This window comes from Elephas maximus, chromosome 20 (assembly GCF_024166365.1).
Source record: "Elephas maximus indicus isolate mEleMax1 chromosome 20, mEleMax1 primary haplotype, whole genome shotgun sequence".
NCBI classification, from domain to species: Eukaryota; Metazoa; Chordata; class Mammalia; order Proboscidea; family Elephantidae; genus Elephas; species Elephas maximus.
In genome coordinates, this window is record NC_064838.1 from 46,192,817 (window position 1) to 46,219,833 (window position 27,017).

Consider the following 27,017-nt stretch of genomic DNA (forward strand, 5'->3'; position numbering starts at 1 on the left):
CCCTAAAGTGCCTACACTGAGAAGACCCTACAAACACCTCTCCATCTCCTCTTCCCACGTCCCACCAAAGGGTAGGCTGAGTTCAGGGAGAAGGTGAGGAGGTCCTACCTCAATGTGACCTCCTCCCTTGTCTTTCAGCATGGCTTTGCGAGGAGCAAAACACTTACGTATAATTCCTGAAAGCCCATAAAGACTTCTATGTTAGAGACACTTGCCAGAGAGACGTAAAGCAAGTGAGAAAGCAATCAGAGGTGGAACATAGGACAAATATACCTATCTACACACACACACACACACACACACACACACACACCCGTGCCAAAATATCCTAAGGTGGGCTGTAAGGCCAAAATCACTGTGTTCAGGCATCAATACGTCCGTGCAAGGGAATTATAAATGCAGAATTATAATCATGCTAAAATAATGTCCATAATGCCAAGTAAATTAAAAAAGGTTATAAATGATTTTCTAGTAACTTGCAAATTCATGAATGTGCTATCAGAATTAAATACTTTCTAGAATTCAGGATTTGAGGTACCCAGATGATAAAGATGCGAAATTAAGCCCAAAAGAACTTCTACTGCCCTGCTTCTGAACAGACAGTGGCTTACACTCCACATTTGTGCTTCAAAACGTCACAATCCGCCCTATGATGAACCTTCTAGAAAGCTAGGTTCTCCCTTGTCGGTAGTAATCATGTTTTTATTCCACTCCAACAATAAAACTGATATAGCCGCTTCATTTTAACTAGAGACCTCTATGGCATTTCTGAAATCCCGGTTGAGAGTTTATTACATCAAAATGAGACTAGAGATACAGAGTGACAAAGGTCTTAGCTTTCCCTCTTATAGAGCTTGCCCCTTTATCAACTACGTCTCTGTTAACTATTCCAGACAAGGGAAAAGGATAACATAATTCAGGAGTGATAATCTGAAAACAAAGGCTATTTTTTGTGAGCCAAGATTGAGTGAAAGATAGGATAATGATGTCTTTTTCATTGCTATCCTGTCAGCCAAATTAAAAAAAAAAAAAAAAATTAAGTTGAGCCTAGAGAAATGTCATTATAAATAGACACTGCACATGACTGACGATGTAAGCCAACATAAATAATAATGATAAAATATACCTAGTATTTCAGTTTCACCAGCTTTATTATTTAAATTTTTTTTCATGATTTTTAATACCAAAATCTATGAAAATATCTCTGTGGACTTGTTTACCCTATTTGGGGTTGTCTCTGAACAAAATACATTCTCAGAAGAGAATGTATTTTTCTCCAAATGTCATATTTTATTACAGTCAACAGATAAAAATATAAAAAGGTCACTCCCTAGAGACAAATAAATACCACTAGGATTCTGCAATTACCTCATCCTGACACCAGTTCCAAAAACAGTAGAGACAACCACATTTTTATGAGGAGTGGGGAAAATTCAGTGCTACTCACAAGGATCGTTCCATAACTGAAAAGGAACTCCTCTGTTACAACTTGAGGTCGAAATACCTGAAAGATGAGAGTTACTACAGATTAAATCCTGAAAGTCACTTAAAATTTTAGTTCAAGAAAAAGAAAAACAAAATGAAAATGCTTTGTCAAAATTAACGTTTCACACCTCCAGTTTACAAAGAAAGAGGCCAGATTTGTATTATTTTTTCCTAGTAAAAAAAATACCTGAGAAGTTACCAGGTGAAGCACGATAGGCATCAGGGGGAGACATATCTTCAGCTGCTTCGCTTGCACCGTTGACGGGTGTTTACGGCCAGAAACGTTAGCCAAGGCGTTAAGAATGTCACCTGTGAAGCACACCCCGGAGCATGGGTGAGGTTAAAGACTGCAAACACCATCATGGTTACTAGAACAGTAACGAGATTGCTGAGGCAAAAAAAGAAGTGGGTAGAATCTGGGGCAGTTTATTCACAATTATTAGTTATACCAGTTGTAGGCTCTTAGGACAGAAAGTGATATTTTGCATATACATTATCAATTAGCTTGGCTTCTCATCTAGAACTTTATAAATGGTTATGTTAGAGTGGTACTTTTAGAAATTATTTTTTTCTGTTTAATATATTTTCCAAATTTCCACTCTGAGCACTTATCACCGATGTAAGCAGGAAAACTTTCTTGGAAAAAAAAGATAAATGAACAGATTATAAATTCACAACTTTTTTGAATGACAGAACAGCACAGAAGTACAGAGAGATCAATTTCCAAAACTTCTCCTTGAATGCATTTGTTAGGAAGAAAACATCCATTGCAGACATCAGAATCTTACCACATCCTAAGACAGAATGCCTCTGATAATGAGGAACTCAACTACCAATAGACTAGATGGTGAACTTTCGGAAAAACTTGTAACAAAATGGTTACAAGTCAAAATAAGTTTGGAAACGCTCTATTTTCAGGCATCAGCAGGCAAAAAAAAAAAAATCTCCCAAAGTATTAGTACAGAGCAAAAAGGTACTGGAAACTGGCCATGAAGATATTTTCATTACTTTAATATTCTGAATTTCTGAATCTAAGCATATTGTACTACAATGTCTTGGATCAAATTTAACATCGTAAACCTTTCTGATTTATAGCTACATCTGCTGGAAAAGCAGGGAATGGGCTTTAGAGCAAATGCACGTATTCCTAGATTATTTCAATTTCTGCAAACAACAAACTAAGGATTTTTTTTTTTTAGCTGTGGTAAATACCCTTTGCAAACCATTTTTAGATATCCTGAAGACAATTTTCCACACTAAAGAAATTTTTCAAACTTAAAACTTTAAACTAGGATCAAAAGTATCTAACATTAAATGTTAATGTTTATGTATTTTTTAAATTATCTTAACAAATAAAACATTTTGTGGCTCAAACTTGAAGAGAAAAAAAAAAATTCCTTCAAAGTCAGGCAGGGAGAAAACCTGAAAGGAAAAAAAAAAAAAACACCGAAAATCATAGTGAACATGCAATTTTAAGCCATTAAAATACTTTCCTTTTGTTTATTTTCCAAAACAACCAGTTTACCACAAATAACATATCACTGTAACCTGCTCTCTACCTCAATCATTTCACCAAGGCAGAGAAGGCAAATTTGCATCTTGAAACTACACATTGAAGAAAAGGTATTATTGCACTTGCGTGCAGTAACAGACATGTATAAGAATAAAAAAGAAGTGAAGTCAAGTTGCAGAAAGGTAAGAAGCAATGGGGCCTGTGGCCAAGCCTCCAATTTACCCAGGATTCGTGGCAGTTCCTGCACAATGTGACGGATGAGGAGGTCCAGGCACTTGGACAGGTACTCATTGCCGCTCTGCCGCTCCTTGCCTGGAGTGGTCTTTCTGCTGTCTCGCTCGATGTACATCACCAGTCTACACACAGAAAAGTGCCAAAGATTACCTCTCATGATAAAACATCTGAGCACATCTGTCTGAAAACGCCACGAAGTCAAGTATTTCCAGAGGGCATAGTCCCAATCATGGTGACATTTAGATTTGTAGCAACTTGTCAGACACTGTCGATATTTGCCTTAGAAAAATCAAAACGTTTATGCAGGAAGAAAATAAGACAACTTTGAATTTCTCTGCCGATGTATTGCAAAACAAAATGCCCTGATTTCATTTGCCTTTAGCCAATGAAAAGAAACAACACTCTCCAAATGACAGATGAAAGGCCAGTAGAGGCCTCTGGCCAGAAAAGGGCTCTTGGTGTTTCAAACGTTCAAACGCCAACCACAAGTTGATGGCTTTTTTTTTTTTTTTGGTCATTAGTATTAAACTTGCTTGGAACCTCAGGCAATTCACATGAATTCTAGTTCTTTCAGTAAATTGTGTACGTAAATCCAAACACGAAGTGTCACTCTGACACTGGGTTATGTAGGTAGCAGACATCATCTGAACGTCTGGATTTCACGAGCCCCTTTGTCTACTAGTTATATGATATCTGCCTTTTAAAATGGACTTATTATTTATTCTTCAAACCACTGGCATTCATTAAACATCAATCTCTAACCGTTTCCAACCCAGAACTAGGAAACATACTGTGCCATCACCCCTAGATACTAGGGGGGGTGGTTAGGTCCTCCCCACATTTTCCCCCCTTTGCTGGACAACCAACCAGTCATTTTCCCAAGTCCCCATTCCCCTCAACTCCCTAAAGGGCAATGACTACACTGACTTCGTCATGCAAAAGCCCCATCACAGGAGAATCCGTTTGCCATAGACCATCTCTTCAGTTCTGCTGTACTCACTTCAGCCACCTAACTTATTACTTCTTTCTCAGAGAGAACGTCTAACCAACTCCCATTTTAACTGGAAAGAGGTGGTTCTACACATAATACATACAGTATACTGGAATCTCAGCATGTAGCATTCACGTGGCGCTCCTGACGGTTTTATTCATCTATCTGCCTTTCTGTTTACTATTACTTGGAGTCCTGTTAGTGAAAACATGGGGATGAAACCAAATGAGCAGTTCAAGTTCCCTGCCAGCCAGTCAGCATCCTTCGTTCTAGTCACTGACTACGGCCTCAGCCGCACTCTAACAAGTGTATGACACTGGTCAAAATGCACAAAGAATACTGATGCACCAACAGAGGTGTATCACTACTATTTGAAAAGAACTGAGAGCACATAACTTTCTGATAAAAACCAAAACCAAACCCACTGCTGCTGAGTCGATTCCAGTTCACAGTAACCCTGTAGGACGGAGTAGGACCACCCCATAAAGTTTCCGAGGCTGCAAACCTTTACAGAAGCAGACTGCTGCATATTTCTCCCACAGAGCGGGAGGGTTCCAACCACCGACCTCTTGGTTAGCAACCAAGTGCTTTAACCACTGTGCCACTGGAGCTCCTTAACTTTCTGATAATAAGTAATAGAACGGTGAGACTCTACCATTTCATAGGTAGAATAAAAAAACTTCAGCCATATAAGATATGATGAAATGACTGAGACCAGCTTATCAGCCAGCCTGCCTAGAGGTCAGGCACAACCCAAATCCCACCAACACTGTGGCCTTCTGGAATTTCCAAGAGAATGGCAACAACTCTAAGAATCTTTTCATTAGTTGGTACCTGTTCCATTAGCCCAAGCTAAGGCATGGAACCAGAAATGATCAGGGACATGGGTACCTATTATCCCTTTGGCTTCCCAAAATGGGATGCCTACCATCTCACCATGAGCACACTTTTCCAAAACTAAAGATCACTGCATTTAACTTCATCCCATCCAACGTATTTCATATCCTGCTCTTATTCCCTACTTGCTTGTTCAATTACTTCCACCGTGACAATTCCTCAATTTCCTGGGAGCTTCTACTAACTGACTCCATGACATTTTTTCCCAATCCATCAACCCTGTCTTGTCTCTACTTCCTTCCTGACCTAGATTATATCCTACCATCTATCATTTGATTACATTCTTGGCCCTCTTTTTTTTTGTTTTGTTTTTTTGCTTGCATCCATCTAGCAAAATGAACTCTGGACAAACCCAATGATTTACTGTCAGAATGCCTTCAGAGAAGACTGCTGAAGCAAGGCACACGTGGGGCAAATGCACACATTATATATGCATGACACCAATATCAAATGGCCCAAAACACTTCCAGCAACCCAACTGTTCTTCTTTGGTTAACTTATCCCCACAGTCTAAATGATTATTTCACATTTTTCTTCTCTTCAAACTCCCAGTCTTCCATCCTGTCCTCAGACTCTCTGAAATCTTGTCTCCTTTTACAGAAAAAACAGAAAGCATCAAACAGAAACTCCTTTCTTCCTAATTCCCAATAAGCATACCTGCTGACACCTATTCCCATCCTAGCTTCTTCCCCTCCTTTCACAACAGTGAACCTATCCCTCCTTCCACCTGTGCTTTGAATCCCATCCCTTTCTACCTTCTCAGAACCTTAAAACTGCCAATTACTCATATGCCCATTTATATACTCATTCTCTTCCATTTAACAAACACACACACATCTATCATGTTCTAGCAAATGCCCTCCTTCCTGTCTTCTCCCCTTCTCTAACTTCTTAAAAGAGAAACTGATACTGCTTCCACTTTTTCTTCTACTTGTTTCTCAACCCACTGCAATGTGGCTTTCACTCCTATCACTTTTTCTGAAGGTCAGTGACAACCTATAGGGCATTAAATCCAATGGACATTTTTCTGCCTTCACCTATCCTGACAATTCCGCATCATTCAATATTGTTGGCACTCCCTCCTCCTTCGTGTCCTTCACTACCATGACACCATACTTTCCTAGTTTTCTTCTGCAGTTTCTCTGGTTGTTCTTTGTGTATTTTGCAAGTTCATGCTTCTAAATGCTCAAGTTTATCGAGACTCAGCATATTCACACATACGTATCACTCACTATTTACACAAATGTCTTCCAATTACATATCTGCAGCCCAAACCCAGTTTCTAAGCTGTTGTTGGTTGCCATCAAGTCAATTCTGACTCAAGGAGACCCCATTTGTGGATGGCACAAATGGTCAGGTGCTTGACTTGCAGCCAAAATGTTGGCAGTTCAAACCCACCCAGAAGAGGCTCAGAAGACAGAACTGGTGATCTGCTTCTGAAAGGTCTCAGAATCTAAGCTACAGAGCTATATATTCAATTGATGACTTGACGTCTACTTTTGTCTCTCAAAGGCACTTGAACTCTATATATCCAAAATAAACATCACTGTCATAATGCCAAATCTGGTTGTCTTTCAGAATAGAGTATCTCATTGAATAGCATTGCTTTCTACCATATTACACAAACCAGAAACCTTGATGTCATCTTTAATACTTCCCTTCTTTCGCCTTCCATATCAATTCAATCATTACATATTTCTTGAACTCGTCCACTTCTTGGCTCCCAACCTACCATAATTCCTCTCCAGGACGACTAGGAAAGCCTCCCAGTCTTTGTGCTTCCACTCTGTCATTCTCTCATGCATCCTGCATCTAAACTTATCCTGTCCATCAAGTTGCTCCTCTCTTGAAAACCCTTCAGTAGCATCCCACAGTACTTGAGAATTTTTAAAACTCCTTATCATGACCTGCGAGGCCTGGCTCCCACTACCTCTCTAGACTCATCTTGCTTTTTCTCTCTTCCAGTCACACGGTCCTCCTTTCAGTCCTTCAAACTCAATACCTCCCCCAACAACAAGCTATTACTTCTACCTGCCTGAACGGCTCATCTCTCCCCTCCTTGCCAGTGAACTTCTATACATCTTATAATTCACTGCAGTTTCCATTGACTTCCTTAAATTAAATCCCTCTGTGATACTGTTTCATAGTACAGAATACTTTAAGGCACTTATCCAACTGTAATTTTATATTTTGGATAATTTGATAACGTTTGTTGCCCCAGTAACTTGAAAATACCTAAGAACAAGGACTGTATTTGCTTCTGCTTGCCACAGCATCTTTTCACTTCTAACACAGTTCCTGACACCAAATAAGTGTTCGATAAATATTAGCTGAATAAATAAAAATTACTGTTGAAACTTCCCTAAAGATCTACCTAGTTCTCTACAGAGGTCCTCATTTTCCCCCAAGGCCTTTTCCTTAATTCCACTGATTGACGTGTGTTTTCTTGATATTTATACTGCTGTATTATATAAGAAGTTAAAAAAAAAAAGTCTACATGGGGAAAAAATGCCATAAACAAAGTCAAAAGGCAACAAACTGGAGAAATATATTCCCAATTCATATCACAAAAGGGTAATATAATGTGTGTATACCTCCTAGATATTGATTAGAAAAAGATTAGCACAACCCGAGAGAAAAGATGAGCAAGGAAAAGGCAGCATAGAAATAAGAAAATGGTTCAAACAAAAGGATGCTCCACTTTGCTCATAATAAGAAAATATACTCTGTCATCAACTGAACTGTGTTCCCCAAAAATGTGTCAACTTCGTTAGGCCATGATTTCCAGTACTGTGTGGATGCCTCCATTTTATGATTATAATTTTATGTTAAGTAAGATTAGGGTGGGATTGTAACACCCTTACTAAGGCAATGGAAAGGGAGTTTCCCTGGAGTGTGGTCTGCACTATCTTTTATCTCAAAAAAGATAAAAGGAGAGGGAAGTAAGCAAAGAGTTGGGGATCTCATGCTACCAAGAAAGCAGTGCCAGCACAAGGCATCCTTTGGACACAGGGTACCTGCACAGAAAAGCTCCTAGTCTGGGGAAAATTGATGCAAAGGACCTTCCTCCAGAGCCCAGAGAGAGAGAAAGGCTTCCCTTGCATCTGATGCCCTTAATTTGGACTTCTAGCCTACTAGACTGTGAGAAAATTAATTTCTCTTTGTTAAAGCCATCCACTTGTAGTATTTCTGTTATAGTAGCACTAGATGACTAAGCATACAGTAAAATTACATCTTTTTTATCTTTCAGATAGCCCGAAATCTGAAAGCTTGATAACTAAGACTGTCATAAAGACTCTGAGGATATTAATACTCCAGTACATTACTGATGGGAACATAAGTTGGTACAAATCCCGTGGAGAGGCAGTTAGCAGTATCTTCAAAATCATAAATCTAATAATTCCATTCCACCTCTAAGAAAAAATTACTCCATACTTGTATACATATAACTCATACTCGTATTTTGTTGTTTATAACAACAAAAAACAAGTGCCCAGCAAAACAAGACTAGTTAAATAAAATATGGCACATCCTTACAATGCAGCTATCGAAAAGGAGCAGGGGGGCAGGAAGCTCTGTAAATATAATATGGAAAGAACTACAAGATGTTTTAAGTGAAACAAGCAAAGTTCAAGAACAAGATGCTTTTTGTGGAAAAAAAACACGTTTGCTTGGATGAAAACAAACTGTAGGAGAATATAAGCAAATAATAATGTTTAACTTAGCTAAGAAGTTTCCTGAATACAACCAAACACTTCGAGGGACAGAGTAGCAGGGGCGGGGATCTGGGGACCATGGTTTCAGGGGACATCTAGGTCAACTGGCATAACAAAGTGTATTAAGAAAACATTCCGCATCCCACTTTCGAGAGTGGCATCTGGGGTCTTAAAAGCTAGCAAGCGGCCATTTAACATGCATCAATTGGTCTCAACCCACCTGGAATAAAGGAGAATGAAGAACACCAAAGACACAAGGAAAATATGAGCCCAACACAAAGAAAGAGCCACATAAACCAGGGACTCCATCAGCCTGAGATTGCAAGAACTAGATGGTACCCGGCTACCACCAATGACTGCCCTGACAGGGAACACAACAGAGAATCTCTGATGGAGCAGGAGAAAGTGAGATGCAGACCTCAAATTCTAGTACAAAGATGAGACTTAATGATCTGAGACTGGAAGGACCCCAGAGGTCATGGCCCCCAGACTCTCTATTAGCCCAAAACTAAAACTATTCCCAAAGTCAACTCTTCAAAGATTAAACTGGACTATAAGGCATAAAATGATACTGATGAGGAGTGAGCTTCTTAGCTCAAGTAGACACATGAGACTATGTGGGCAGCTCCTGTCTGGAAGCGAGATGAGAAGGCAGAGGGGGACAGGAGTTGGTTGAATGGACACAGGAAATACAGGGTGGAAAGAAGGAGTGCACTGTCACATTGCAGGGAGGGCAACTAGGGTCCCATAACAATGTGTGTATGAGTTTTTGTATGAGAAACTGACTTGAATTGTAAACTTTCACTTAAAGCACAATTAAAAAAAAGAAAATAATGTTTAACTTTGCACTAACTTGAACCTTGTATCTGGTGATCTGCAACAACGAGGCACAGAAACAGAAGGGAGATTTCTCACTTTTGAATTTTTTGGTTTTTGAACCTTGAATATGAATCACCTATCCAAAACTTAAATTTAGATTTTTTAATATTAAGTAATACCACTGTCCTATAGAGTCCCCCCCAAAACACAACAGGTCTTATAAAACATTTTTAGGTAATGTAACATTCAATTTACAGGATACCGCACCATATATACATACGTGCCAAATGCAAGATCCAAGCATTTTCAGAGCATCAAATGCCAGACTGACCTTACAAAACTACACTGACAACAATACTATAGCAGTACCTAAAGCTTTACTATGGCCTGTGGTCCATTATAATTCCTAGATTTTTTTTCTCCATTCCTTCAGCAAGGTCAATCTTTTAACAATACTGGAACAGGATGTCAACCAAATCTGAATATAATTCCCAGCTCTGGCACCTCCCAGCGTGACCTTGAACAAATTTCTTAAGCTCCTTAAAGCTTCAATTTTCTAACTGTAGGATGGAATAATAATACCTGTCTTGTAGACTGCTGTGAAGATTAAATGAAATAATAGCCTGGGGTATAATACATAGAAAATGCTCAAGAAATTACATTATTTCTGCAGCAATTTAATTATTACTACTACCACCAGTAAACTTAGAATACTGTTTTCTTGAATACAAAGATTTTAAAATTCCCAGAGAAGTCTAACTCTGCTTCTCATTCCACTCTGCCTCACTCACAAATCAACATGGTCAAAAATCTGGCTTCCTCAGCATTTAGGAGCACTGTTTCAACTGATTAAAATGACAGAGAGCATGACATTTTTCTATAGATGGTGTAGAAATGCGTGCCATTAAAATTCTCCTACTCTATTTGGTGTAAAAAGAATGCAAACATTTCCTTTTAGGAAATAACTACCAGGACAGTTTTAAGTGAGCATACAGAATGAGAATGTATCATGATTTACCCATTCTTCTATTGAGACAGGAAACCCTGGTGGCATACTGGTTAAGTGCTACGGCTGCTAACCAAAAGGCTGGCAGTTCAAATCCACCAGGCACTCCTTGGAAACCCTATGGGGCAGTTCTGCTCTCTCCTACAGGGTAGCTATGAGTCGGAACGGACTTGATGGTTAATGGTTTGGTTTTGTTTTTTTCTACTGAGAGACGTCAGGGCTGCTTTCAGCCTTTGCTCTTGCACACAGCACAGCTGTGAACACAGTACTGTGTCTGCCTCCTGGTGCCCAGGTGAAGAAGAGTTGCTACAGTCCACATACAGAAGTAGAAACTCAAATATTCAACTTCACAATGTAGTGACCAACTATTTCCCAAGGTGGTTCTTACAGCATACTTCCCCAGCAGTCTATGAGTTCTGAGATTCAACTTCACCAATACCTACTAGTATCTGGGTTCTTAATGTCTACCTACCTATAGGGCTTCAAATGATACCTCGTAGCCTTAATTTACACTTCCACAATCACTAACGATAACTATATTTTCACTTTTTTTTTTTGAAGCATGTTTTCTTTTTTGGGAAACGCCTGTTTATGCTCACTCTCCCATTAGGTTGTTGATCTTTTCTTACTTATCTGTAGGAATTATTTACATGGCCTGGGTCTTTTCCCTTCCCTTACCCTTCCCGCTTCCTTTTTCCTTCTTTCTTCTCCTTTTGCCTTTCACACTGAAGTTCCCCATCCACTGGAAATCAATATATCATGTGGGTTGAGCTTGAAGTCTATTCCACTATTTTTCCAATGTATAACCACTTGCTTGGTACTATTTATTGAAAAGGTGTTTGTAAAAGTAAGGGTGAAGGAGTAAGATAAAGTAACAAACACTTGCAAAATCTGATTAAAACGTAAATTGATACCTCAACTTTCCCTTCCACCCAGTGAATCTAGGTGACTGCTTTTAGACTTTCACCCAGGCAGTAGAATGGAGATTTATTCTCTAGAGAAAGTAAAACAGAGGATCTGGACTGGGAGAAGGCAGACCGAGTTCAATAGAGCACTACCAAGCTGAAAACAGGGACAATAATAGTAAAATAGTGAATTTATGCACAGTGAACAGTGAGATGTCCAGCTCCCTTCACCCGGTGGGTTCCTGGAACTCTGACAGCAAAATTCTTTCCTTCCCCTAGAAGATCAGAATACTCTTCTTTGGTGAAGCTAACTGGCCTAAGAGAAAGACGCTGAAGACACTGATACTAATGTTCACGTTAAAAAAAGTTCATACAAACGACGTTAAAATAAATCTCAAAGTCAACAAAGCTCACCCATGCGCTGAGACCTTCCAGAACAGGCTGTTGCTCCCTCAACTCTTGAGCTGACCAAACATTACAAGATATCTGAGAGCATGGCTTCTTTGCTCAACATTATGTGTGTGATATTCACGGGTTTTTACATTGCTGAGTAGTATTCCACTGTATGAATACACCACCATTTATTCAGTTTACTATTCATAGATACTTGGGCTGTTCCCACATTACAAATGCTGCTGCTAAAAATATCTTATGTTGGGCACATGTAAACATTTCTATTAGTTATATACTCAGGAGTGGAATTGCTGATTCATAAAACACTCCTAGGTTCAATTTAATAGACAATGCTAATCAATTTACCAACGTGATTGTGTCAATTACACTCCAACAGGGATGTATGAGAATTTCAGTTACCCTACATCTTGCCAGAACTCTGCATTATCAGGCCTTATTATAATAACCATTCTGATGGGTATGTATTGGTATTTGCAGTTACTAAACAGAATTTCCGTGTGATCAATGAAGGTAAACACTTTTTCACATGTTAAATAGGTCATATGTAGATAACTGCTGTTGTGAAGTCCCTGTTAACCTCTTGTGCTAGTTTTTCTACCAAGTATCTTTTTCTCACTGATAAACCAATTCTTTATATATTCTGAATAAGACCCCATCTTCAATTACATATGTGGTAAATATCTTCTCCTACCGTATGAAGCCCTGGGGCGCAGTGGTTAAGAGCCTGGCTACTAACCAAAAGGCCGGCCATTTGAATCCAGCCGCTCCTTGGAAACCCTATGGGATGGCTCTACTCTGTCCTATAGGACTGTTAAGAGTCAAAATCAACTCGGCAGCAAAGAGTTTACTCTATGGTTTGATATTTTTACTCTCTTAATCATGTCTTTTGACGAACAGAAGTTCTTCATTTTAAGACAGTCCAACTTATCAATATTTTCCCTTATTATAGTGTTTTTGTATCTTGTAAAAGAAAATTTCTTAATCTACCCCAATGTCATGAAATTATTTTCACTTGCTTGTTTTTTGGGTTATTGACTGGAAGATTTGTTTTACCTTTCACATTTATATATATAATCTACCTGAATTTATTTTTCTGTACAGTAGAACTTAGGGATTGTCATGGTTTGAATTGTGTCCCCAAAAAATGTCTGTCAACTTGGCTAGGTCATGATTCCCAGTATTGTATGATTGTCTACCCTTTTATCATCTGATGTGATTTTCCTATGTCTTGAAAATCCTATCACTATGATGTAGTAAGATGGATTAGCAGCAGTTATATTGGCGAGATCTACAAAATTAGATAGTGTCTTAAGTCAATCTCTTTTGAGATATAAAAAAGAGAAGCGAGCAGAGAGACATGGGGGCCTCATACCACCAAAAAGCAGTGCCAGGAGCAGAGCGAGTCGTTTGGACCTGAACTTCCTGCGCTGAGATGTCCCCAGGCCAAGGGAAGACTGATGACAAGGACCTTCCTCCAGAGTCGACAGAGAAAGCCTTCCCCTGGAGCTGGCGCCCTGCATACGAACTTCTAGCCTACTGGACTCCGAGAGAATAAACTTCTCTTTGTTGAAGCCATCCATTTGTGGTATTTCTGTTATAGCAGCACTAGATGACTAAGATGGGGTAAAGATTTTTTCCCCCTATATAATCCAGCACCATTTATTGTAAACACCATCATTTCCCCACTATTTCCCCTATACCTTATCTGTTCTTCTCCATATCTTCCAACCTTTTGTCTTTCTATGCTTCATTCTAAATAATTCCAGTACACACAACCTTGCTTTCTCAAAGTGAGGAGGACTTGAAGCACTTACCGATAGAGATAAAAGATTAGTCTTCTATCTTAAAACCCACTTCCGTCTTACACTTCAAAAATCCTCACAACTGGACTTATAAGCAACATCAACATAAATGGAGAAAAGATTGAAGTTGTCAAGGATTTCATTTTACTTTAATCCATTTCAACACCCATGGAAGCTGCAGTCAAGAAATCAAAATGACATATTCATTGGGGGTGAAACTGCCGCAAAAGAACTCTTTAAAGTGTTAAAAGAGTTGGACAACGAATAAGGAAGACTGAAGAAGAACTGATGCACTTGAATTTTGGTGTTGGCAAAGAATAGTGAGTATACCATGGATTGCCAGAAGAGCAAACAAATCTGTCTTAGAAGAAGTACAGCCAGAATGCTCCTTAGAAGCAAGAGTGGCAAAACTTTGTCTCACATACTTTGGACATGTTATTGGGAGGGACCATTCCCTGGAGAAGAACATCATGCTTGGTAAAGTAGAGGGTCAGTGAAAAAGAGGAGGACCCTCAGCGAGATGGACACAATGGCTGCAACAATGGGCTCAAGCATAACAATGATTATGAAGATGGCACAGGACCAGGAAGTGTTTTGTTCTTTTACACATAGGACCCTACGAGTCAGAACTGCCTCAACGGCACCTAACAACACCAAAAAAGTGTTAAAAAGTGAAGATGTCACCTTAAGGAATAAGATGCACCTGAACCAAGCCATGGTATTTTCAGTTGCCTCATATCCATGCAAAAGCTGGACAATGAATAAGGAAGACCAAAGAAGAACTGATGCCTTTGAATTATGGTGTTGGCAAAGAACATTGAATATACCATGAACTGGCAGTAGAATGAACAAATCTGTCTTGGAAGACGTACAGTCAGAATGCTCCTTAGAAGCAAGGATAGCGAGACTTCATCTTACTTACTTTGGACTTGCTATCAGGAGGGATGAATACCTAGAAAAGGACATCATGCTTGGTAAAGTAAAGGGTCAGCAAAAAAGAAGATGACCCTCAACGAGATGGACTGACACAGTGGCTGCAACAATGGGCTCAAACATAGCAACAACTGTGAGGATGGACAGGACTGGGCAGCGTTTTGTTCTGTTATACATAAGGTTGCTATGAGTCAGAACCAACTGAATGGCACCTAACAACAATTCTTTCTTCAGCTATGACTAGTCTATTAATAACACCCACTGAGTTTTTACTTTGTTAGTGTATTTTTCAGTTCTAGAATACCCATTCAGTTTTATTGTTCTAGTTCTCTGCCAAAATTCTTGATCATTCTATTTCCTGGAATATATTAAGCGCAGTTATTTCAAAATCTGTATCTGTTAACTCCACTGTCTGAAACCCCAGTGGATATTGGTTTTTTGGCTTGTTTTCTGTTTTTTTTTTTTTTTTAATCATACCATCTTGTCTTCTCATAAGCCTGATTACTTTTGATTGAGTGACAGACTTTATAAACAAAAAACTTTAAAGATATTTTGAGGCCTAGAGTTATACTTCTCCAGATAGGATTTATATTTGTTTCTGGAAGGCAAGAGGGTGTCGATAAGGCTGAATCACCTTAATTCAATCAGAAATTAGATGATTCAGAAGTGGGCTTTTTTCCCTGTTCCAGAAAATCGTACATATAAATCACACGTATCCCAGAAACAAAGAGAAAAAATGAAGGTGTTTATCTTTTGGCAATCCGGGAATCCAAAGGAACCCCCCCAAAAAGAAATTTAGAGTAGAAAAAAGCAAATTCACACTTGCATGTAAGGAATTCATTTTCCTCTGAAATTTAAATTATCCATTATAAAACTTAATGTGTCCCTTAATTCTCATAATGTGAAATATCTTTTCCCTAAAGCAAGAGCTACTCAAATAGTTTTCAAACTCTAGTACAGACTTAACACATAAGACAATATCCATTATCTCCGCTGAGAAAATAAAAGAATTCTGGGATCCATAACATTATGAAACTAACTCTGGAATGGTGCTCCATTTCTTCATGCACTCCCCACTGACTTAACATTACAAAAGGTGTTTTCGTGGGCTACAGTAGAATAAATTGACTTTACTGACAAGGGAAAGTTAGTTACTAAAAGAATACGCATTCCATGAAGGAAATAAAATGTAGAAATATTTGAGTGTGGTGTCAATAAACACTTTACAATTATGCTACAAAACTGTGATATTTCTTAGTGGTCTATAAGGTTATCAAGTTAAAATGATTAACACTCTAAACAATAAATAACCCAAGTAAAACAAGAATAAATATAAGATCCAGTCTTCATTCCATTATCCTTCATAAAATTATTTTTCCTCAGCTTCTAATGTGGTTCCCAATCTAGTGTCCACCTCCAAACCCCGTTTATCTCTATAATTCGTTCCCGCTACTCTGACCACGTTTTTCTCACTCCCATCTCCACAGGAATACTTATGCCCATTCTACACATCTTCTGGCTTGTTATATCTCCATGTTTCTGTGGCCAAACTCACCAAGTCCTATACTTGATTTTACCTCTAATATACACCAGTGCAATGCCTACAGAAAAATGAGCTGAAGAGTATACAAAAATTATCACATTCATTTATTCATTTAATGAATAATTTATTGTCTGTCCTGGTGGTGCAGTGGTTAAGAGCCTGGCTGCTAACCAAAAAGTCGGCAGTTCAAATCCACCAGCCACTCCTTGGAAACCCTATGGGGCAGCTCTACTCTGTCCCACAAGGTCACTACGAGTCGGAATCGACTCAACGGCAACAGGTTTGGTTTAGTTTTTTTGTGTGCTGAGCTGAGCCCTGGTAGTGCAGTGATTATGCATTTGGCTGCTAACCAAAAGGTGGGCAATTCGAATTTACCAGCCACTCCTTGGAAACCCTATGGTACAGTTCTACTCTGTCCTATAGGGTCACTAGGAGTCAGAATCCGCTCAGTGGTAACAAGTGGTTTTTTTTTTTTTTTTTTTTTTTTTCTGGATGTGCTAAGCATTCTTCTAAGCTGAAGGGGGTCCAGCTCATGCAATGTATATTGATGTGGGAAGAAACAATTAACAAATAAATCACTGGACGATAGTTTAGGGGGTAATAAGTCCTACTGAGAAAATTAAAGACAACTAGTCACTTGTCATAGAAGGCCTCTCTAATAGGATGTCATTTAAGCAGAGGCTGAAAGGTAGTAATAAAGCAATGTGGAAGCTACAGAAAGACATTCCAGGCAGTTGGAAAGGTTTGGGCAATATCCAAAAACCAAGCACATGTTTGGTGTGTTCCTGTGTGGCTGGAGCATAGTGAAAGAAAAGATGAGAGAGGGAGGAGCCAGGCCATGTAAGGCACTGTAGGCCATACTGCAGACTATAGATTTTATCAATGAGGAGGGAGTGGCAGAATCTGAGCTATGGGTTAAAAATATCATGATGAATATTTAAGGACAGACTGTAGAAAGATAAGAAGGAAGACCAATTAACAGGCAACTGTAAATGTTCAGATGAGAAATTATCATGGCTTTGGTTGGAGTGGTAGTGTTGAAATGGTATAAACTGATGAGATTCCGGATATCATTTTAAGATACAGTTGACTGAATTTGTAACTGGAATGAAGATGGGATATGAACAAAAGAGAGGAGTCAAGAGGGAATCACAGTGTTTGACCCAAGCAACTGGAAGAACAGAAATGCCCTTTATTGAGATGGGTAGAGAGTGCCAGAATAGCAGGTCTTGACACTATAGTGACACTCACTACAGGACAGAATAGAACTGCCTGGTGGATTTGAGCTGCCAATTTGAACGCTCATAGCTCTTAACTACTATGCCACCAGGGTTTCCAGAATAAAATACATACCTACTTAATATATGATTGCATTGTGTAGATTACAAATAAACAAAGGAAAAACGCGTAAGACAACTGTATACTGTTATATACAGCTCGTAGTTCAGATAAAATTTTCAGTTACAGCACTATACACGGATGCAGAAAAAGTTGTCTATGAAATAATTTAAATGAAAAAGAAGATGCCATACTCTGGAATACTGTGTCAGATGATGCAGAAGAAATTCAAGGAACTGATGTCAAACACGCTGTGGTGACACTTCAATAAACCAGTTGGAAAAGATGCATGCAGAAAGCTGAAATAAATTTATTTCACGAAATGCAGGAACAGAAAAAAAATTTCTAAATCACTACATTATTTGATATATGTAATTGTAAATATGTATGTGTAGCCACAATAACAAATTAAATATTTAGTTAAAGGTTGGTATTTGTCTATTTTGTCCAATTCTTAATTTATATATTCACTGTCTTGGTCATCTAGTACTGCTGTAACAGAAATATCACAAGCGGATGGCTTTAACACAGAGAAATTTATTTTCTCACCATCAACTAGGTTGGAAGTCCAAATTTAGGATGTCAGCTCCAGAGGACACCTTTTCTCTCTCTTGGCTCTGGAGGAAGGTCCTTCTCCTCAACCTTCCCCTGGACTAGGAGCTTCTCCACACGGGAACTCTGGGTCCAAAGGACATGCTCTATTCCTGGCACTGCTTTCTTGGTGGTATAAGGTCCCCAACTCTCTGCTTACTTTCCTTTCCATTTATCTCTCTCGTAAGATAAAAGGTGGTGCAGGCCACACCCCAAGGAAGTTCCCTTTACATTGGATCAGGGATGTGACCTGAGCCAAGGGTGTTATGTCCCACACTAATCCTCTTTAACCACAGACAGAGATTATGATTTATAACACACTGGAAAATTCCAGAATGGAAGACAACCACACAGTACTGTGAATCATGGCCTAACCAAGTTGACACATAATATTGGGGGACACAATTCAATCCATGACATTCACCATGGCCGCAAAAAAACCTTTGTTTTGGACCTTCCATTGAACAATTAGGCTTTCATATTATGATCAGGGTTGCTTGGAATTCAACTAAATACAAGACGTTTTAATCAGATTACTCTGGCTGTTGCGTAGAAAGTGAATTATTGGGCAAGGAGGATGGTAAGAATAGAAGCAGAGAGACCATGTGGAGGCTAGTGAGATGCCCAGAAGTGATGCAGTTGGCTTGGATGAGGGTGGTGGTCTACGTGGACAGAAGTGTATAAAAGTTGGATTAAAAAAAAAAAAAAAAAACATTGCTGTCAAGTTGATTCTGACTCACAGTGACCCTAGGAGAGAATAAAACTGCCCCACTGGGTTTCCAAGGAGCACCTGGCGGATACAAGCTGCCAACTTTCTTTTGGTTAGCAGCCGAACTCTTAACCACTACGCCACCAGGGTTTCCAAACAAGGGGTAGGGTGGTATGTTTTGGAAAAAGAATCAATAGAATTTGCTGATGAACTGGACTGAGTGATTAGAAGGAAAAAAAACATGGATAACTCAGAGATTTAGGCTTGGGAGAGTGTTACTAGTACTTTTCAGTGTTACTGAGATGCTAACTAAAAGGAACTGGATAAGTCAAGAAAACCTTGTGGAACTCAGTTCTACTCTGTAACACATTGGGTTGCCATGAGTCAGAATCAACAGCAACAGGTGTTTTTTAGTTTTTAATCCACACCACACTGCTTCTGCTCAAGGAACTTATTAGCAGCAACAGCAATGTGGTTAAGGGTTAGTGGGCTCAAGCTCATGAAATTAATTAACAGGTCTTACAGCAACCACCACCACCATGTACTCCATCACCCAGGAACATAGGTTGGTAGGAAAGAAGAACGGCATCTGAAAACTCAGTCCTGGTGCCAGCCAGGAAACAACACGTTGAAATAACTGAGTTCTAACTTATAATGTGGAAACCCTGGGGGCACAATGGTTAAGTGCAACGGCTGCTAACCAAAAAGGTCAGCAGTTCGAATCCATCAGGCACTCCTTGGGAACTCTCTGGGGCAGATCTACTCCGTCTTATGGGGTTGCTATGAGTCAGAGTCAACGACATGGCAATGGGTTTTTAACTTACAGCACTAGGTACCTGTTCTGAACTAGCCACTACAATATATGCTACTGTCTTTTCCATAATCCAAATACACAGTCTGGAGACAAAGGTTGGAAGTGGGAGTGACCACCTCCTACTATTAAACTTAGTAACCCATTCAGAGGAGTCTTGCTTCCAACCTCTACAATTCTGAGCTCCACTGGTTTGGTCCCAGAAAGAAAGCTTCTGCCAGGGGATGCAGCAATGACTCTGCTGAATTGAAAATTTTAACTGCCACTTAGTTATTCTGAGCAACAAAGGTTACTCTAATGGCTACAGCGAGTGATTGTGATAGAAAACGGAAAACTAGGTTGCTGCTAAACGGAGAGGGGGCACTGGAACCCAGAGGATTCTCTGAGAAGATTATAAAACCAAAAAAACCAAACTTGTTGCCATCGAGTTATTTCCAACTCATAGCAACCCTGTAGGACAGAGCAGAACTGTCTCACAGGGTTTCCAAGGAGCAGCTGGTGGATTTGAACTGCGGACCTTTTGGTTAGCAGCCAAACTCTTAACCACTATGCCACCAGGGCTCCAATGAAAACCTCAGTAGCCAAGAAAAGGCAGATTCAGGGAGGATGCAGATGTTTCAGGTACTTTACATCCCTAGTAAAGTACAAACCTGTGGTTCGAGTTTATTTATAACAATGGAATTACTGAAGACACATTACAAAAATGCCCTCAAAAAGGCAGCCTGACCAACTGAGTAAAAAGTTGTCTGTCTGCAGTTTGGATATAAGATTTAAAAAAAAAAAACCCATTGCCGTTGAGTCAACTCCAAGTAATAGCAACCCTAGAGGACAGAGTAGAACTGCTTCAATAGGGTTTCCAAAACAGTGGTTGGTAGACTCAAACTACTGACCTTTTGGCTAGCTGCCATAGTTCTTAACCACTGTACCACCAAGGCTCCTGGATATAAGACAGTGGTAGTTTTTTTTCTGAATTTCACACTGTTAAGCTACAGTTAGTAGCTTAACCCTTTAGCATATATGATACAAAAAAATTCCAGGTTTTGTTAGCATGTAAATTTGATTTATGCTTCTTGGAGGATATAAAAGCTTTTATATAGTAAATAATTTTTTATATCCTCCGAAATTTGAATATGGCCAAACTTTCAGTATTTTCTTATATGGCTTCTTTAATTAAAGCTTTCCTGGCCCATACACATATTGTTCTTCCAACTATTTATGGTGTCTTTTTGGTATATAATTCTTTAAACCATGTGGAATTGACTTTTGCATAGTTTAAACTAAAAAAATAATTTTTCCCACATAGTTACTTACCCAGAGTAAATATTTCTTTTTTAAAAAATCTTTTAAGATCAAAGTTTGTTTTTTGTTTTTTCATTTCAGTGATTACAATATTAACAGCAATGCTATGGAGGAGAAAAAAAAAAAAACTCTAGAAAAACCTGGATCCATCAGTAGGCGGTGACATTTCAGACTCACGGCAAACCTATACAATGAACTTACAAGACCCTTTATCCTCTAAAAGGGTTATCTCATTTCTAAAAATACATAAGGCTCTGTTTTATCACCTGTCATATTCAATATGAGTATATGAAGCCATTTGGAGAAACAGGTAGGCATTTAAGGCTATCATATCATTTTTATCTGATCCTGGCAGCTCAATTTCACTGCCTGTCTCATACTGGATAGATTCGAGGGCTGACATCACAGAAAATGTGCTGAAATTTAACCCATAAAGGCCGATGGTGATGGTGGTAAGCCAGAAAAAATATCTACATAATGTAGCAAAGGTTATCATGGCCTTTTGATGTGGGGTTCAGTTCTCAGGCAGAGGGCTGCACTGTGATTTGCTCAGAATTTCAGCTGTTAGTGGAATTACAAGGGACAGGTAAGGAAGGAAAAACAATTTTCCGTGGGAGCTTATCACAAAGGATTTTCACATCTCTCTAGCGTGAAAGCTGCCTCTCTTTCGCATACCTTTAGGTCCTACCTTGCATTTGCTATGCACACATATTTACGGCAGAATATAATACCTGGGCTGCAGAGCACAAATGAACAAGGTCATCCACTTCCCATAGTCTGTTCTGGCTCCCTGTTCCTATCTGAGAGTAATTTTCAGTGTTAACTTAATCCACAAAGTCTAAGAAAATTGGAATTTTGACTGCCTTAAGGATCTCCTTAATCATTCTAAAACAACAGGTATTTATTGCAAGCATTTTTTAAAATAATTTGGCTATATTTGTTTTTTAATTACACAGTGAGACAATCTCATCATAACAAGGATAAAAATAAAAATAAAAATGAATAAAGGTAACATAATCTCCTTCCCGTCCTCCTCAGATAACCCATTTTGTGTTATCCTTCCATGCCTGTCTATACAAATACATATAAATAAAAGTTTTGCCATTTTTGTCATTAAAAAAATAAATAACTCTGTCCTTTCTTTTCTCACTTACCAGCATGTCATGAACATCACTCCAGGTTAATCAAATGAGTCACGTATTTATATTACAGCTATACCATCATTCATTCAAGCATTTTAATACCAATAGACACTATGTTTCTAGGTCTTGCCTACTAGAAACTACACTGCACTGGACATCCTCAGGCATACATTCAGCCCAATTCATACTTTTATTTCTAGCACCTAAACATCAAATGCAGGGCTGCCAGAGTCAAAGCTATGGGTCTTGTTAAGAGTAATGTATGTTTCCAAATTACTTTCCAAAAGTTGCGCAGTTCATATTCCCATGATCAGTTTTTAAAAGTGACAGTGAGCTTCTAGTTCTGCTAAGATGGAGTGGCCCCATTCCTCCCAGGTCCTCCCACTTGTAACTGAAAAACCCAGGACATAATACAACAAACATGCACAGGAAGACTCTGAAAGGTGGGAAGGAGGAGGACTGCCTAGAGACCTTGGGACTTGAGAAACAACATGGCAGTGAGTCTCCTTGGTTTCCTTATTGCCTCCTCTATATCCAGGATGGGGGCCAGGTGGCACAGTGGTCACGAGCTGGGTGGCTAGCCAAAAGGTCAGCAGTTTGAATCTACTAGTCACTCCTTGCAAGCTCTATGGGGCAGTTCTACTGTGTCCTACAGGGTCACTATGAGTCGGAAATGACTCGACTGCAATGGGTTTTTTTTAACATCCAGGACAGAACACTGCAGAAGCCTCCAAAAAACAGACCCAAGGAAAGCCTGTTTTCCCTACCCAAAGGGCCAGTAAAAAGGTGGCCCAACAACAGAAAACCTTTTGCCAATACCTGCCCTACTGCAGTCAAACACCAACAGAAAACCTGAACATATTCTCCTCCCCCACTGCAGTTTCACTGGGATCAAGCAGGGAGTTATTTCCCACCCAATCCAGCTCTCCCAGGAAAGCAGGTGGTATACTCCAATTTCCTCACCAGGTGGTGTCGGCAAGGCCAAGCAGGGAGCTAATCTCCATCTCCAGCCCAGTGGACAAAGGTGGCACTGATCTGGTTCCCCCGCAGAGACAGTGTCCATAGGAGTGAGGAGGCAGCTGATCTTCCATTCACCACCTGGCAGGGGGAGCTGGTGCTCCAATATCCCTGCTGGGGTAGTGTCCATGGGACTGAGGTGGGGAGCTGATCTTCCATTCTCCAGCCAGCAGGAGTAGGTGGCGCTCTGGTTCCCAACCCGGAGAAGTGTCAACAGAGGTCCAAGCCCAACCAACAATGACACTTAATGAGGCAGAGCAAGGTGAAGCCAGTCACCAACATGCTTCACCCACCACCACCACCCTGTCACACTACATCAACAGGACTCAGTGAGTGTTCTACATTAGAGGCTTTCCTCAAATATCTGCTGATCTTGGTTGTCCATTTACATTTACAAATGATGCACTGAAGTGGAGTAGGAAGGTGTGTATGCATGAGTACGGTTTATGACTGAGGGCTCTGCTGCAGGATATTAGTAAAGGGTTCACTGTAACTGCAGTTGGGGACACCCAATGTCAGCCCCTGTAGGGCTTGTATCAGGGACCGGTCAGCTTCCCTGAGAGGACTCCCCACACTGTGGCCTATGGTATATGTCATTCCCCAAAAATATGTCAAATTGGCTAGGCCATGATTCCCAGTACTGTGTAACTCTCTACCATTTTGTCATCTAGTATGATTTTCCTATGTGTTGAAATCCTACCTCTATGATGTTAATGAGGTAGGATTAATGGCAGTTACGTTAATGAGGCAGGACTCAATCTACCAGATTAGGTTGTGTTTTAAGTCAATCTCTTTCGAGATATAAAAGAGAGAAGCGAGCAGAGAGACAGGGGCATCATATCACCAAGAAAGCAGTGCCAGGAGAAGAGCATGTCCTTTGGACCTGGGGTCCCTGCCCTAAGAAGCTCCAAATCCAAGGAAGATTGATGACAAGGACCTTCCTCCAGAGCCAACAGAGAGAGAAAGAGCCTTCCCCTGGAGCTGACATCCTGAGTTTGGACTTGTAGCCTACTAGGCTGTGAGAGAATCAACTTCTGTTTGTTGAAGCCATCTATTTGTTGTATTTCTGTTAGCAGCCCTGGATAACTAAGATAGTATGTAAACCAGGTTGCCAACGGTCTATGAGTCAAGTAAGGAAGGGGGCTGAGGCTCTTGCCCTTCAGTGAACTGACTTTCATAAATCTCTGGTTTTCCACGAGATGCCTTATCCCCCTCTTAACTGTGTCCTGAAAGCCCAATTCTGCAGCCTGTGCAGTTCACACTATGCAGAAAAAAATTCCAAGCTTCCTGCTGCAGTGGAAGAAGAATCTACTGGATGTTCAGGGTTGGGGAGGAAGGCCAGGGATCAAATCTCTATATGCACATTTCCCATCGCAGTCTCACCTCCCTCCCACCTCCACCTTCAAGGTACCTGGTATCTCCAATTCCCACCCTCTAGAGTTTTGTCTTGCAGTATCAATGTCTCTTATTGGCCATTCCCCTTGCAGATAATATGGGCTCTCAGCAATCTCCATATGTTAACTTAATAAACATTCACCTGTTGACTTCCCAGCTTCTGAAACACAAAAACGAGGTGCCAACACTTGTCTTCTTAGCCAGCTTTCCCCTTCTCTTCACGGTTTTGTGCTTTTTAATACCTTTACTCTCATTTTAAGGAGCCCTGCTGGCACAATGGTTAAGTGCTTAGCTGATAACTGAAAGGCTGGCCGTTTGAACCTACCCAGCTGCTCTGCAGGAGAAAGACCTGGCAATCGGATTCTGTAAAAATTGCTCAACGTCTTTAGCCAGCAGAGAGATGCAAATCAAAACCACAGTGAGATGCCATTTCACTTATAAGTGGTTAAAAGCTACAGCTGCTAACCAAAAGGTCCACAATTCAAATCTACCAGCTGCTCCTAGGAAGTCCTGTGGGGTAGTTCTACTCTGTCCTCTTGGGTCACTATGAGCTGGAACCAACTCAACGGTAACAAGTTTTTTTCTTAGGAGAGTGAAGATAAAAAAAAAAACAAACTAACATTTGTTGACAAGGATGTGAGCAAACTGGAACCTTATCCACTGCTGGTGGGAATGCAAAATGGTATGGCCAGCTGGCAAAATGGACACGAACAGAGAGAGCGGAAGGAGGGAGGGAGCGGGCTGTCTCATTAGGGGGAGAACAACTGGAGTATGTAGCAACGTGTATATAAGTTTTTTTGTGAAAGACTGACTTGATTTGTAAACTTTCACTTCAAGTACAATAAAAAAATTTTTTTTAAATGGTACAGTCATTGTGAAAAAGAGTTTAACGGTTCCTAAAAAAACTAAAAATAGAACTACCATATGATCCAGCAATTTCACTGCTAGGAATATACCCAAGGGACTTGAAGGCAGCAGCAAACACATCTGTACACTAATGTTCACTGCAGGACTATTTTATTCACAATAGCCAAGTCATGGAAACAACCTAAATGTCCATCAAGGAATGAACAGATAAATAAAATGTGGTGTATACATACAACAGAATACCACTCAGCCAAAAAGAGAAATGAAGTCCTGATACATGCTACAACATGGATAGAGCTTGAAGACATTGTGCTGAGTCCAATAAGTCAATCACAAAAGGACAAATATTGTATGATATCATATAAAAAGACAAGGACAGGCAAATGTATAGAAACCAAAGTTTATTAGTCATTACCAGGGGCAGGAGGGAGAGAGGGAGAGTTATTGCTTATGGAGCACTGAGTCTCTGTTTATGGTGATGGAAAATTCACATTACGGGTAATGGTTCCACAGTCAATTAATGTCATTGATTTCACAATGTTGTACACCTAAAAAAGTTAAACTAGTAAATGTTGTGTGCTACGTATTTTTCCAATAGTAACAAAACAAGATGAAACAAAAATAGCATCTACTGAGGCTGCTTATGCACAACAAAACACCTCATGGGATTTGGTTTCTTGGAGATTTAGGGTCATGGTTTCATGGGACATCCCAGCTAATTGGCCTAATACCATTTTTCATGTTTCCATTCTACCTCCTAGTTTGCTGCATAGTGCCTGGGGTCTTAGAAGTTTGCAAGCAGGCATCCAAGGTACAACAATTGGGTTCTATTTCCCTGAAGCAATAGAGGAAGAAGGAGAGTCTGGAATAGGAGGATGAAATGGAATGTGTGGCTAATTGCTTCCATCAACAATTGTCCCCTCTGCTGTGAGACCAGAAGAACTGGATGGTGCCCAGCTACCGTTACTGAATGTTTTGATCAAAGATTCTATAGGAGAATCCTGATCAAAAGGGGAGGAAGGCAAAACAAAATTTAAAATTCTAATGAAATCCAAACATTCTGAAGCCACAGAGGCTGGATGGACCCCTGAAATTATTGCCCTGAGATAATCTTTAAGTCTTAAACTAAAAATGCCCTCTGATGTCTTCTTTAAATCAAACAACAGTTAAGCTTAATTAGTAAAGAATGTCTGCCCCGAGCACTGTGCTCTTTTAAAGTACTATCTATATGGGATCAAACTGACAATAGCAAACCGAAGGTTAGGTGGAAGTTTAGGGGACAATGAGCTTAAGTCAATGGGGGAGGAACAATTTGGAAAAGGAGAGTGAGAATGATGGCACAACTTGAAGAATGTAATCAGTCCACTAAACTGTACATGTAGAAATTGTTGAAACGGTGTATGTTTTGCTGTGTGTATTTTCAACAACAGTAAAAATGATTGCAGCCAAGAAAACCCTACAGGGCAGTTCTACTCTGTCACATGGAGTCACTATGAGTCAGAATCAACCAGATGGCACCCAACAACAACTCTCATGTTAGTACAGTTTCAGAAGGGAGCAGCTGTAACCATGTGTTTTCAAATGACTCTG

General features: G+C 39.8%; 1 protein-coding gene across 10 annotated transcripts in view; it reads right to left on the minus strand.

Annotated features, from left to right (window-relative positions):
• The window catches only part of ULK4 (unc-51 like kinase 4), a 710,695-nt gene that overhangs the window by 456,441 nt on the left and 227,237 nt on the right, over positions 1-27,017 (minus strand). For all 10 annotated transcript variants that reach the window (XR_007514399.1, XM_049862196.1, XM_049862197.1 and 7 more), the window contains exons 23-25: positions 3,221-3,354; positions 1,673-1,794; positions 1,448-1,504 (exon numbers count right to left, since the gene is read on the minus strand). Coding sequence is in view for 9 of the 10 variants with exons in the window: in XM_049862196.1 (XP_049718153.1) it covers positions 1,448-1,504; positions 1,673-1,794; positions 3,221-3,354 (313 nt within the window). In the remaining variant the exon portion in view is untranslated. The remainder of the gene's footprint in view (positions 1-1,447; positions 1,505-1,672; positions 1,795-3,220; positions 3,355-27,017) is intronic.